The following is a 14,404-nucleotide window of genomic DNA, read 5'->3' as shown; positions in this document are numbered from 1 at the left end:
AAAATTGTAGAAGGGAGGCTTGAAGGTGATCTGGCTTTGTTGAGTTTTGTAGTTTATAGTAACTCCTGTTTCTTAACCTGTATTTTTACATTTGAGTATTATTCACTGGGTTGTGGGGCCCACTTGATATCTTTGATGACCTGCCAGATATTCCTATTAATATGTATTATATGAGTATTCTTGTCAAGCTCAGTGCTCCTCAGGTGAGCTGAATTCCCTTTCTAATCATAGCTGATAAGTGGGATTGAATTTATTCTTCATATATATCTGCAGTGGGAAAAAAACCTGATTTTTTCAATAGTATTCCAGATGGATCTTTAGTAAGTTAATTTTTAGGTAACTCTTTAGAAAATAATAGTATAATAAATCATTTTAACAAATAGCAGTTTTGTTTTCTGAGACACTTGCCACACATTCTTCTTGCCACTAAATACCTTGTTGAATCCAACAGGCTATAGTCATCCAGTTGAGGTGCTTGTGCAGTAGGGACGGATGTTACATTCTCACTCTGGTTTCCAGATTCAGGCTGTATAATGTAGAATACATCATTCATTCAAATTCAATGAACATTTTTTGAGTAAAATTCTAGGGCAGTAGTGGTATACCAGGTAGACAAGGGTCCCTGTCCTTGGGAGCTTACATCTTAGTGAAATTATAACCACAGAGTTCCCTCGAATTCTATATAAACTTATCCTTTGCCCAGTTGTCTGAACAGGTCCAAAGCTGCTTTTTGAGGAAGGTCAAAGAAAGTACCTTTGCATAGAGAGTAGCCAGGTTTAAAAATTTCACAGTACAATGTTATTTTTGCTGGCTGACTTTGGCATATACAAAATAATGGAGCTTCTTTCACTAAATAAGACCTGCTAGTGATTTCTGCCTATTGCTATTTTCTCTTTTTAAGATTTTCTGCTGAATTGCAGTAGGTTTTCTTGGTTTTGTGTGTGCTCAGTCGCTTCAGTCATATCCAACTCTTTGTGACCCTGTGGACTGTAGCCCATCAGGCCCCTCTGTCTATGGGATTCTCCAGGCAAGAATACTGGAGTGGGTTCCCATGCCCTCCTCCAGGGAATCTTCCCAACCCAGGGACTGAAACAGAGGCTCCTTCATTGCAGGTGGATTCTTTACTGTTGAGCCATTGGGGTAAGATTTTGTGCTGAATTGCCATAGGTGTTTTCTTAGTTTGCTGCCGCTGCTGCTAAGTCACTTCAGTCATGTCCGACTCTGTGCGACCCCACAGACGGCAACCCACCAGGCTCCCCCGTCCCTGGGATTCTCCAGGCAAGAACACTGGAGTGGGTTGCCATTTCCTTCTCCAATGCATGAAAGTGAATAGTGAAAATGAAGTTGCTCAGTCATGTTCAACTCCTAGCAACCCCATGGGCTGCAGCCGACCTTGCTCCTCTGTCCATGGGATTTTCCAGGCAAGCGTACTGGAGTTTCTTACTTTAGATTTTCTGTAATAATGTTTTTTTTTCTCTTCTCCCCTCTGCCCACCTTTAGAATTGGCTAGTAGGATTAAAAGTTACTCTGATACTGTTTGGTTGATCATTAGCTACTTCCAGGCCTTTGGAAGGTAGCTAAATGTAAACATGATTACTTTTTGTACTCAAAGAAAAGTTTTATATGAGATGTGTTATACAACTGCATAAACCCAGTGTGTGATTTTTGTTGTAACACAACAATTTGGTCTCCCCAGTGCCTAACAATTGGCTTTCTGTAGTGTACATTTCTCACGTTTCCCCTTGGAAAAATACTGATTTTTCACTTCCGTATTTAAACCGGCTATGGTAAGCTCCAATAACAGCCCCAAAGCAACTTTCTCTGTTTTCTATTGATCATAAACTTCATTTTTTTACACGTGGTAATTCTTAACACCTTGACCACCCAGTGAAGACTGCTACTGCAGTCTTGATTCAACAAGTTATACAGGGATGTGGTAGAAGAATTACTAAAACAGCTGGGCAGGACTGAGATTTGGGCTTCTTTCTTTGATAAACACTGTAGGTCAAGTAATCCCCTCCCTGCTCCCACCTCCACCCAGGATTGCTGACTGGAAGCAAACTATTTTGCTTGATGCTTTAATATTTGTTATCCTGAATTTTTACCTTTTTCCTCCTTCCTGAGGGATAAACCAATTTTAAATTTAGTGGTTTAGTATACAGAAATAGATAACTAATAAGGACCTACTATATAACACAGGAACCTCTTCTTAATACTCTGTAATGACCTATATGGGAGAAGAACCTAAAAGAGTAGATACATGTATAACTGGTATACTTTGCTGTATAGTAGAACTAAAGCAACGCTGTAGATCAGCTGTACTTTAATAAAAATTGAAAATGAAACTTAGTTGTTTATAGCAGTGTTAATGGGCCAGCTGTGCCCAGTGGGCTGTTAGGTTGCCGGGCTCGGGATGGAGCGGTGAGGACGCTGCAGACAAGCACAGTGCGGGTGCTGCATTTACCCCTGAGAATTAGTTGCTGTTCTGATCTGTTTTCCTATGAAATGTTATTTGGCCTCTAATGGGTTTTTAAACTGTGGTCATGACTGGCCTTAGACTCTCTAACATTTATTCCCTAAAGAGGATGACATCCTTATGTCCAAGTTACATTTTAATCAAATAGGACATATGTTAAAGCTCTGATTATTTCTTTGAATATATGGCATATGCAAATGATGTAAAAAATTGCTGTTGGTTTAAAAATATAAATTCACATAAAATAGGTATGGAAGAATGATTGGTTTCAAAATTTTAAAAAAGCACCAGCAGATTCAAAGAAGTAACAATTTATTATGTAAAAGAATAGAAGTCTTCCTTTGTTTTCTGTAAGAAATATTGGAAATAGGAAAAATAAGTATAATATTAAAAGACAGTAAAGGATTTTTCCATTAAATTATACATTAGTAACCATTCAGTCCTTCTGAGAGAAGTTCAGAGTTCCCATGAAGTGACTCTAGGCAGTATTACTTTTAAAAAAGGAGTGAACACCCTCCTGAAAAAAAGCCAGTCCCAAATATTTTGGAGCTCAGTTTGAGAAATATGGTCTTTTCTGGCTTAGAGTTTGTTCTGTTTTGTTGTTACGATACACTGAGAGTTGGATGCATTCTGTCAATGCTTAGAGGTTAGTGGGAGTCTTTTTTTAAAAAAAATGTCTCTGCCTGTATTCACACCCTCCTGATCTTGGCATTTTTTTCTGCTGTAATAGCCATAGAAGAAGTTCTACATACTTGTAGGTTAGTGTGGCTTCTTATGACACATCTGCTTAAATCATCACAGTTCTGAGTAGAAGTTTTATGTGGCACTTAAGAAAAACTGATCCCAATTTGAAAGATAGAAGCTCTTTGAATAGATCTTTGAATCAGTTCAGTTCAGTTCAGTTCAGTCGCTCAGTCGTGTCCGACTCTTTGCTACCTCATGAATCGCAGCACGCCAGGCCTCCCTGTCCATCACCAACTCCCGGAGTCCACCCAAACCCATGTCCATTGAGATGATTGGTGATGCCATCCAATCATCTCATCCTCTGTCGTCCCCTTCTCCTCCTGCCCCCAGTCCTTCCCAGCATTAGGGTCTTTTCCAATGAGTCAACTCTTCACATCAGGTGGCCAAAGTATTGGAGTTTCAGCTTCAGCATCAGACCTTCCAATGAACACCCAGGACTGATCTCTTTTAGGATGGACTGGTTGGATATCCTCGCAGTCCAAGGGACACTCAGGAGTCTTCTCCAACATCACAGTTCAAAAGCATCAATTCTTCGGCGCTCAGCTTTCTTCACAGTCCAACTCTCACATCCATACACAACTACTGGAAAAAGCATAGCCTTGACTAGACAGACTTTTGTTGGCAAAGTAATGTCTCTGCTTTTAAATATGCTATCTAGGTTGGTCATAACTTTCCTTCCAAGAAGTAAGCGTCTTTTAATTTCATGGCTGCAATCACCATCTGCAGCTATTTTGGAGCCCCCCAAAATAAAGTCTCTCACTGTTTCCACTGTTTCCCCATCTATTTTCCATGAAGTGATGGAACCAGATGCCATGATCTTAGTTTTCTGAATGTTGAGCTTTAAGCCAACTTTTTTCACTCTCCTCTTTCACTTTGATCAAGAGTCCTCTTCACTTTCTGCCATAAGGGTGGTGTCGTCTGCATATCTGAGGTTATTGATATTTCTCCCGGCAATCTTGATTCCAGCTTGTGCTTCTTCCAGCCCAGCGTTTCTCATGATGTACTCTGCATATAAGTTAAATAAGCAGGGTGACAATATACAGCCTTGACCTACTCCTTTTCCTATTTGGAACCAGTCTGTTGTTCCATGTCCAATTCTAACTGTTGCTTCCTGATCTTTGAATAGATGCAGATTATTTAATTTTATTTGTGTCATAATTGAACCTAGGATTTTAATTTTTTATTTTTGTGCAAAGAAAATATAGATCCAACAGACTTATCTAATTCTGATCTTAATTCTACTACTGTCTACCTGTGGGGCTTCAAAAGTCATTTAGTACTTTGCTGAAGCTGCTAATCCTTTCTGTAATGGTCTAGTGAAGAAGGCCATCATAATAAGAAGTTCTCTGGAAGCATTTACATTTTTAAAGAAACAGTGATTAATTTACTCTCTACTTTTTTTCATCCTCTAAAGGAAAACACTTTTTTATTCCTCTAGTCTTTTGTAAATAAAGAGGAGTTCCTATTATACTGATAAATGACTCCTCTTTGGAATTAGCATTCCTGAAACTTGAATAAAGTAGAAAGAAACAGGAAACGCCTTATCTTCCAACCTGTTTAGGTAGGCAAGGCCACAGACTAAGAGCGACAAGTTAGAAAACAGGCCTTTGATGTCTGGAAATCTTGTTCCTTTCCTCACTCTACTCCCACATTGCCATTTGATTTCCTCATGATCAAGTTCACTTCTCTGTAGACTAGAGTTAGTGTGATTCTTTAGACTCTAACATTTGTCTAGACGTTCCCCCCCACCCCCCAAGCAAAGTTAAATTCTCTTCCATGGCTTCATTTTCAGATTGTACAGTTTGTTTGGGTTAGAGTTTTTTCCAGCTTTTTTGAACTGAAATCAGAAATTGAATTGATAAAGAATACTGGAATTACTTGAAAGCAAGATTTTGGCCTTTACTGGAGGAGGAAAGTTGTTCAAGTTTTAATTGATTCATTGTTATATCTCACTTAACTCCTGGAAAGGACTTACGGTAACAGTTGTGTACAAAGGTCATTTACAGCCTGACTTCATGAGAGAGTTGCAAACATTCACCTTTTCACCTGCCATTCACTCCATGAATTTCTGACTCTCCTCTGTTCCTCTGCTGCAGTTCCTCACAGCAGAGCACCAGGGGATCGCCATCACTAACTGGACTCTTTTTTCTTTTTTTGCTGCTGCACAGCTTGGCTTGTTAGATCTTAGTTCCTTGACCAGGGATTGAACCCCAGCCCTCAGAAGTGAGAACACAGAGTCCTAGCCATTGGACAGCCAGAGAAGTCCACTGAAAAGAATTCTTTTTATGGCTTTGCTGTAGGGTGTGTGATTGCTCTTTACTTTTATGTGCATTTTTTCTGATTATAATAGTAATATATGCAGTATATACTCGTGAAAATTCTGGAAAAAGACATCATAATCTCTGTCCAGAAAACTTTATCCTCATTGAATTTCTGTCACAACTGTCTTGTTCCTTCCCTCTTGTTTCTCTTGGTCAGACTTGGATGCATCATTTCTTAAAACTGAACTTACCTTTTCCCTTGCTGCATACTAACAGCTCACCTGCTTTTGTTGCTGTCTCACTAAAAGGTGCCACTCTTTATCAGGTTGCTATAGCCATGAGGAGCCATCCTTGACGCCCTCCCTCAACCTCCATTTATAATCAGTCGCTAAATAAAATGGTGCCTATTTTTCATTTCTGATCCATTTACTTCTGTCTCTTCAGCTTAGCTGGGATGCTGGTTATTTCTCAGCTGCCTCAGTTTCCCCAAAAGCGTCATCTAACTTTTGAACTCCTAGGACTTTATCTTCCTTCACGGCTTTTCTGACCTGTTTGTGTGCCCTCAAGACTGAACTTGGTACTGACGGTCCCTCTCCTCCTTTCACACGGTTCCTTCCTCCTCTGTCCTCTCCCTCCGCCTTCTGCCCTCAGGGACCCTCACAGCACCTGTACCACCCCTTATAACACATACCACACTCTATATTGTAATTGCCTATTTGATTTTACTGTCTCCTTAAACCCGCGTTTGATCCCTGGGTCAGGAAGGTCCCTTGGAGAAGGAAATGGCAACCCACTCCAGTGTTCTTGCCTGGAGAATTCCATGGGCGGAGGAGCCTGGTGGGCCCCCGTCCATGGGGTTGCGAGAGTTGGACATGACTCAGTGACTAAACCAACCAAGGGCAGTAACTGTGTCTTATTCATAATTGCACCACTAAATTCCAGCCCAGAGTGCTTATTAATAAATTTTGGATAATAAATGGACAGAAAGAAATGGGTGGCAGTTATTATGAAAAAAGTTTGAAGCTGTTTACTTAGTTTTATGGCTCTGCCTACCTTAAAATTTGAATCTTAGGTGATACATTTGGCTTTCATCTACGTGGTCCTGTGTTAATGGTCTGTGAACAAGCTTTCGAAGTTTGAATCATGAAAGGGCAAGGCAGGAGTGGGCTCCATGACCTTGCATCTCACTGATTCAAGGGGTTAGGCTTTTAGCTAACAGCACAGCAGAGAGAAAATATGGCAGCTAAAACTAGGGATGAACAAGAAGAGGGAGCCATTTTTAGCTTTAGTGATGGGAGGAGTCATCAAAGTGATTTCGACTCTTCTGGAGTGGTTGACTAGGTACTTGGTGATGTCATTAAGTAGTTGCTTTGATTTGGGGGATTCTTTTTGACATCCAGGTGAGTATGTCTGTCAGGCATGTCATAGCATATGAAGCTTGGGAGAACATACCACTGGAGCACCATGAGTCTGTGCTCATTAAAACTGTGAGGTCATTTAGATATATAGGTTAAGAGTAATAATGGTCCAGAGAGAGAACTCTGAGGAATACATAGTGTTTAAAGGCTGGAGAAGAAAAGAAGAGAGCTGGGAAAGCAAAGAAAACTCCTCAGTGCAAAGAAACTGAAGAGTTGGAGTTGGACAGAAATTTGGCAATAAAATGGCCATTGACTTTTGTGTGTATATTTTAAAGAGAATAAAAAATAAAAAGATGGGTCTGTCTTTACCCATCTGTCAGAGTAGATGCTTCAGTGTGGACTGAATGGTGTTGGGCAGTTCCACCTCACGCCTGTCAGTAGCCCAGCCCCCCAGCCCCCCAGCCCCCCAGCCCCCAGCCCAAACCAGAACCCCACTGACACTCTTGCATCTAACACATGACCGACCTTTAAATTCTCTTTCAAATTAAATCTAAGGTTAAAAACAGATTCTTGGCCCAGTCCCAGAAATTCTGATTCAGCAGGCACAAGGATCTTAATTTTTTTCAAGGACATTTCTGAGCATCTAACAAACACTCATATGTGGGTAGGTGCTATAACCCACATTTTATTTAATTGCAAGGAATCAGGAGTTTATTGTGGTGAACTTTTAAAATACAGTTGTATGAAGAGATTGGCAACCATGGAAATCTGACTGGAGCTTCCTGCAGTGCCTATCTGTATTTAAGAGAGTGAGATGGGCTGGGCAAAATGCCACTGTCTGACATAATCGCTCAGAGATGTAAAATTTTTATTTTACGGATTTTTGCAGTACATGCCCTCTATCATCCTCGTGCTTCAACACTGATTTCAACCCAAACTCCCAATTTTTGCAAGTTTCTGAGTCTTGCCAGCATTTTACTGTCTCAGGGCCTCCAAGCCCAGCAAAGGAAGGGCAAGTGGTTAATACCTCAGCCATCCTTCAACCAGTGGAGGATTCCAGCCTGTGCCTAAAGGTCTGCTTCCTTTGGGGGTCCCACAGAATCACCATTTACTCTCAGCAGTCACCCTGGTTGCATCGAATGACCTTACTGGCTTTTTTCCTTCACTGTTGGACCTTCCCTCACTCCTGTTTGGTGGGATCATCTCCTACTTTAATCCTACTAAAACTTGTCTATTAGTAATGTGTTAGTTGAGCTGACTTTGCAGGTTAACATACACAAACAAAAGCCTTCTGTAATCACATTAGTTTCTTCCAAATGTCGCTGTCTATCAATAATAGCACCTAAAATACTGTGTGGAGGAGGAAGGCGAAGAGAACATAATGTGCAGTGCAGAATGGCACACACATTGCTGAAGTTTAAATTTATTCACAGGCATTCTGTAATGAGATCATTATGTGCGAATTAATTGGATTTTTCAACACCTCAATTTCTTACATTTTACATGGAAGGGATTGAAGAGATATGAAAAACCAGAAAATTGTTGACACAGAGAGAGGGCACTAGGAATATAAGAGAGGCCTCTTATATTCATTTTATTCATATATATCTTTATCGTCTTCTTAAGGAATTCTGGGTAACCCCTTGTAAAACTGACTTATAGAATTTAATGATTCTGTATTCTATAATATATAAAGCTGTTAAAAATGCTTCAGTGCACACAAGGAGGTGATCTCAACAAATGTAGACTGTAGGTTGCCAAAGATCAGAAACAAATTAACCTGATCTATTTCAGGGTATCTCTCCTTTGTGTGCCTTAAAAGTAAGGTTTCTCTTTACCTAGCTGGAAGATATTCATATCCATATTTCTTCTTTTAGCTGAGACTGGACTCTAGGAATTAAATTTGAAATGAAAAGTAAATATGTTCTGGATGATCACTTTCATTCTTGATGGATAACACTGCTATCTGAAAGCAATCACTATGAAGGCTGCCTGTGCAGGCCCTGGGTAACTGTTACGGAGCGAATGAGAAAGGGATGTGACGGACTGCCCCATGTGTGTGGCTTAGACTGTATCCGTAGGAACAAGAGTGGGTTGAGAGCCCACATGCTTAGACCTGTGAAAGCCCTTGCTTCACTCCCACCAATCTGTGACTGCAGGTGTTCATTTTGGGCTGTTGGTTTATTTTATGGGAGACCAGGCATCCTGACAAGACTTGTTTTTCTCAATCCAAGGTGTTCTGTGTAGCAGTGGGATATCTTGACATACAAACTAACAAAAATCATTAAATAATCTAGTATCCCAGTTCAGTTCAGTTGCTCAGTTGTGTCCAACTCTTTGCGACCCCATTGACTGCAGCACGCCAGGCTTCCCTGTCCGTCACCAGCTCCTGGAGCTTACTCAAACTCATGTCCATCAAGTCAGTGATGCCATCCAGCCATCTCATCCTCTGTCGTCCTCTTCTCCTCCTGCCTTCAATCTTTCCCAGCATCAGGGTCTTTTCCAATGAGTCAGTTCTTTGCATCAGGTGGCCAAAGTATTGGAGTTTCAGCTTCAGCATCAGTCCTTCCAATGAATATTCAGGACTGATTTCCTTTAGGACGCAGTGGTTGGATCTCCTTGGAGTCCAAGGCACTCTCAAGAGTCTTCTCCAACACCACAGTTCAAAAGCATCAATTCTTTGGCGCTCAGCTTTCTTTAGAGTCCAACCCTAACATCCGTACATGACTACTGGAAAAACCATAGCTTTGACTAGACTAGTATCCCAACCCCTCAAGTTAACATTTCAACTCAGACCCGGAGAGGAACTGACTCACCCAAGGTAAAATCAACCTGTCTAGCCATTAGTGATATGACAAGGACTAGAACATGTATCTCTAAATGTAATTATCTTTGTGATTTATAAAATGGTTCCCATCTCCATCCCTGGCCAGGGAACAAAACAGGAACTTTTTTCTTGAACCAGTGAATTAATGAAGATTGTGGACTTTGTATTTTATTTGCAGGAAATTTGACAGTTAAGAGCTTATACAGATAGATTGTTCGTTCTAGATGTCTAAAATACTCAACAGTAACAATAGGTTAGAAAGCAATATAACAATTCTGATATACTGTTTTGCAATCAATAAAATGCTAGTTATGGTGACTTAGAAAAGCGTTAATATACCAGGGATTTTGGATGGATTTCTTTTATACTATTGTTTCTTCTATACTGTGTCTTATACTGATACTTAAGTGTCTTTAGTAAGTTCAACTTTTTTTACATTTAAAGTACTAATTTTATGTATAGAATGTTAATTAATGCCAGCCTGAAATTCCTTTAGTCTAGTCACTCAGTCTGAAATTTATTTTCCAGCATGTAAACCAGGGAAAATAATTGTTTTTGCTTTTGTTGTTCTTGATTTGTATATGAAAAACTAGTGGAAATGAGAATTGGTAGAGATTTAGTGAACTGAAAGACAATGTTTCTATTACTTGCTAGAACCATGTGAGTATAAGTTTTTTTAAAAAAAAAAGCTTTTCTAAAAATAAAATCAGACTTTTAATCAAATGTGTCTTTCCTTCTTGTAGAACCTCTGTTATGCACCTTAAGCCATACTGGAAATTCCAGAAGAAAGGGCAACCTCTGGAAATCGGCACAGAAACTCTGAGAACTCCTATGAGCCACCAACGGGCTGTCAGCGATGAAGAATGCAAAGCTAGCTGTATGAAATCAAGTGTCTTTCCTTCAGCCTGTCTTGGTAAAGCATCATCTCGAAAGCCTTTTGGAATCCTTTCTCCAAATGTTCTGTGCAGCATGAGTGGGAAGAGTCCTGAAGAGAGCAGCTTGAATGTTAAAACCAAGAAGAATGCACCATCTGCAACAATCCACCAGGGTGAAGAAGGGGAAGGGCCACTCGATATCTGGGCTGTTGTGAAACCGGGAAATACCAAGGAAAAGATAGCATTCTTTGCAGCCCACCAGTGCAGTAATAGAATAGGATCTATGAAAATAAAAAGCTCCTGGGATATTGATGGGAGAGCTACTAAAAGAAGGAAAAAATCAGGGGATCTTAAAAAAGCCAAGATACAGTTAGAAAGGATGAAGGAGATCAACAGCAGATGCTACCAGCCTGAGCCTTTTGCATGTGGCATCGAGCACTGTTCTGTGCATTACGTGAGTGACGGCGGGGACGGCATGTATGCCGGGAGGCCTCTGTCGGTCATACAGATGGTGGCCTTCCTTGAGCAAAGAGCCAGCGCTCTGCTAGCCAGTTGTGCGAAAAACTGCACTCACTCACCTGCTGTGGTGCGGTTTTCCGGGCAATCCAGAGGTGGACCTCCAGCCCCCGAGCCTTTGTCCGCCCCAGGAGCATGTGAAGAACCTGCAGAAAGGAGAAATCCTGAGGTTGGTGAACCACAGAGCGAGCCCGTCCGTGTCCTCGACATGGTAGCCAGGCTGGAGTCCGAGTGCCTGAAGCGGCAGAGCCAGCGGGAGCCCGGGAGCCTCTCGAGGAATAACAGCTTTCGCCGCAATGTGGGCCGCGTGCTGCTTGTGAATGGCACCCAGGCTGAGGAAAGCAAAGCAGAGAAAGGCGCCTTGGAGGTTCCTGACACTCAGGTGAAAACTGTGGGGTCTGTATCTGTGGGCTGCAGCCCCTTAAGAGCTGACCGCTGTTCTCCTCAGGGGGACCAGGCCTGGGACGGTGCGCCTCGAGGCTGTCCCTCGTTGCCGGCAGGCCTGAGTTTGCACACGGACAGTGCAGAATTAGAGCCAGATCAGCAGACTGCCATGAAAAGCAGCAACCGGCATGATGTGGAAATGACAGAGGAACTGGTTGGCCCACCTTTTCCTCCTCGCACCTGTCCCCAAGCCATTGAATTGCCCACAGATGCTGTTGATGGCATTAGTGAAGAGCTTGTGCCACTTGCTAACCAAAATCCTGATCAGCGCAAAAAAGAATCTTTGTGCATTAGTATCACTGTGTCCAAGGTGGAGAAAGACCAGCCTTCCAGATCGGAGTCTTGTGAAGACCCACTTCCAGGGATGTTGTTTTTTTTGCCATCTGGTCAGCACCAGTCAGGCCATTCCCAGTCAGATGAAGCCACAACAGAAGAGTCTTCCGAGGCCAGTCAGCTTGAAGAGGTTGCTGAAGGTGACAGTGCACCTGAGGAAAAAAGCGCCTCAGCTGATGCATTTGTCCCACTGGCGTCTCCTGTGGAAAGTACGTTACCAGTGCTCGAGGCATCCAGCTGGAAGAAGCAGGTGTCACATGACTTTCTGGAGACCAGGTTTAAGATCCAACAGCTTTTAGAGCCTCAGCAGTATATGGCTTTTCTGCCCCACCACATCATGGTGAAAATCTTCAGGTTACTTCCTACTAAGAGTTTAGTGGCTCTTAAGTGTACCTGCTGCTATTTCAAGTTTATCATTGAATATTACAATATCAGGCCGGCAGACTCTCGCTGGGTGCGGGATCCACGCTACAGAGAGGACCCGTGCAAGCAGTGCAAGAAGAAGTACGTGAGAGGGGATGTGTCTCTGTGCCGGTGGCACCCCAAGCCCTACTGCCAGGCGCTGCCCTACGGCCCGGGCTACTGGATGTGTTGCCACCGGTCTCAGAAGGGCTTCCCCGGCTGTAAGCTGGGGCTCCATGACAATCACTGGGTCCCTGCCTGCCACAGCTTTAATCGGGCAATCCATAAGAAAGCAAAAGGGACTGAAGCTGAGGAGGAGTACTAAAGTGTATGTGCGAGGCAACAGACCAATTTCAGAAACTGCAAACACCACCTAGATACACCATTTCAGTGAGTGTTGCCTCTCAGTCATCACTCCAGGAGAATCTCTGCTACTCCATCAGGACCGCCATTGCTCAGGCATCTTAAATCTCTGAATTTATGATCTGTATAAGAAAACTGGTCTCATCATTTTATAGTGGTGCCTCACGTTTGATTCAGGGTTGTATCCGACCGTTTGATTCACCTGGCTGTGAATAACTGTGCCTGTTTTCCCAAATCAAATCCTTGAGGACGAAGACTTGCCACCATCAAGAACATTCAGCAGAGTTCATCACAGACTATGCAGGCAATCCCCGAAAAGGGGTTCCGGGAATGTTTCGAGCACTGGCCCCATATTTGAAATAAGTGAATAGTGTCCTATGAAAGGAATAGCAGTACTCTTGGATGAAAAGTATGCTTACAAAGGAAAAGTCAGGCACCTTACTTAGACCTTGTATGCTTGATCTGTGAGGTTGATGTTTGTGAGTGGAGACGGATTTCATGGCCTGTGGTGTTTACAGTGTATATAATGGTTGTGTTTTCCTAGGGCTATGAAAGTGCACATTCAACCCGCGCGCCTTTGCTTTAGATGAGTGCTTTGGCCCCTCTGTAAATAACACCATTAAAATTCAGTTGTAAATAGTGGACGCTGACTGAACATAATCACCACAATGCAGCTAGGATAGCGTTGCAGCTACAATCGTGTGGGTTGTTTTGGTTTTTTTGGGGTTGGGGGGGGTCTCATCTCAAATTTGTACATCCTGTATAAAATATGAATGTTTCCCAAATAAACTATGAATGTTTTCTGTATAATATATGAATGTTTCTGAGAAGAAACTCTAAATAGTTAAGAGGTTAACCTGTTGAAAGGATACCAAATAATGGTTTAACTGGACAACCTTAAAAATTAGCATAGAGAACAATCCTTTGTTATATTTTAGTGATTCACCAAGAATGAGAGAATATTATATAGTCAGATTATAACATTTTTGTCTATTTTATTCTTTCTGTCTGGTTACAAATTTTTTTTAACTTCAATAAAAACATGCATCTTAAGTGGAACTTGAGTTTTGCAGATTTGTTTTCTTTTTTGAGGTAATACTAGAGATATTATAAACTGAGTCCTAAGAATTTGTTTAAAAAATTGAGTTGTTGGGAGGGGGAAAGAGAATTCTACCACTGGAAAGAGGCCATCTTAACAATGTGAGCTTACATTTTTACAGACCTTTAACACTTACTTTGCTTTCATCTGCCCAGGACTGCCTTTATTTCCTGTTGGATGAGGCATTATTATCTAAGCATGATGAGTTAATTGTTTTGAAGTCAGTGAGGATATATTCAGACCTGTGTTCATGTAATGCCTTGTGGGGCTGGAAAGTATCTGGCCCCAGAAAGCTGCTGTGGAGGACCTGCAAGCTAGGTTGGCTTGAATTGAGTAGCCGCCAACACAGCCTTGCAGCCGCATTAGCTCCTGGCTGTCAGGAGGCCCTGGTGAGTGTTCCGGGGGCGGGGTGATGGCAATGATGATTGAAGACCGCGGGTTCTGCGGGAGAAGCATGTGAAGGTGGAGTGAAGCTTTGGCCAGGACTGCCAAGCAGTGGGGCAAGGCTGGAGTCGAGGGAGCCAGGTTCACCTGTGGCGGAGGTGGTGTGGCCACAGAGCAGCTTCTTTCTGCCCTTACCCTTAGGCAGTAGCTGCTCCTCCCTGAAAAGGGGAAACTAGCAAGTGTCTCTGGATGCTGAGCAAGCAGGCACATCATGATACCTCCGACAGGACCAGACGAGGCTGACGTCCCCCCTCAGGACGTC

At 42.2% G+C, this 14,404-nt stretch overlaps 1 protein-coding gene across 4 annotated transcripts in view; it reads left to right on the top strand.

Annotated features, from left to right (window-relative positions):
* FBXO34 (F-box protein 34) overlaps positions 1–13,658 on the top strand; it is a 70,057-nt gene extending 56,399 nt beyond the window's left edge. For 3 of the 4 annotated variants that reach the window (XM_043919770.1, XM_043919772.1, XM_043919773.1), the window contains one exon: positions 10,410–13,658. In XM_043919770.1, the coding sequence (XP_043775705.1) occupies positions 10,410–12,561 (2,152 nt within the window). In that variant the 3' untranslated portion in view covers positions 12,562–13,658. Of the gene's footprint in view, positions 1–734; positions 740–10,409 lie in introns of those variants that run through there. The other variant, XM_043919774.1, reaches the window with a different exon arrangement.
* The last annotated feature ends 746 nt before the right edge of the window (positions 13,659–14,404 follow it).

Source organism: Cervus elaphus, chromosome 12, assembly GCF_910594005.1.
Source record: "Cervus elaphus chromosome 12, mCerEla1.1, whole genome shotgun sequence".
NCBI classification, from domain to species: domain Eukaryota; kingdom Metazoa; phylum Chordata; class Mammalia; order Artiodactyla; family Cervidae; genus Cervus; species Cervus elaphus.
This window is presented reverse-complemented; position numbering and strand designations above follow the sequence as displayed.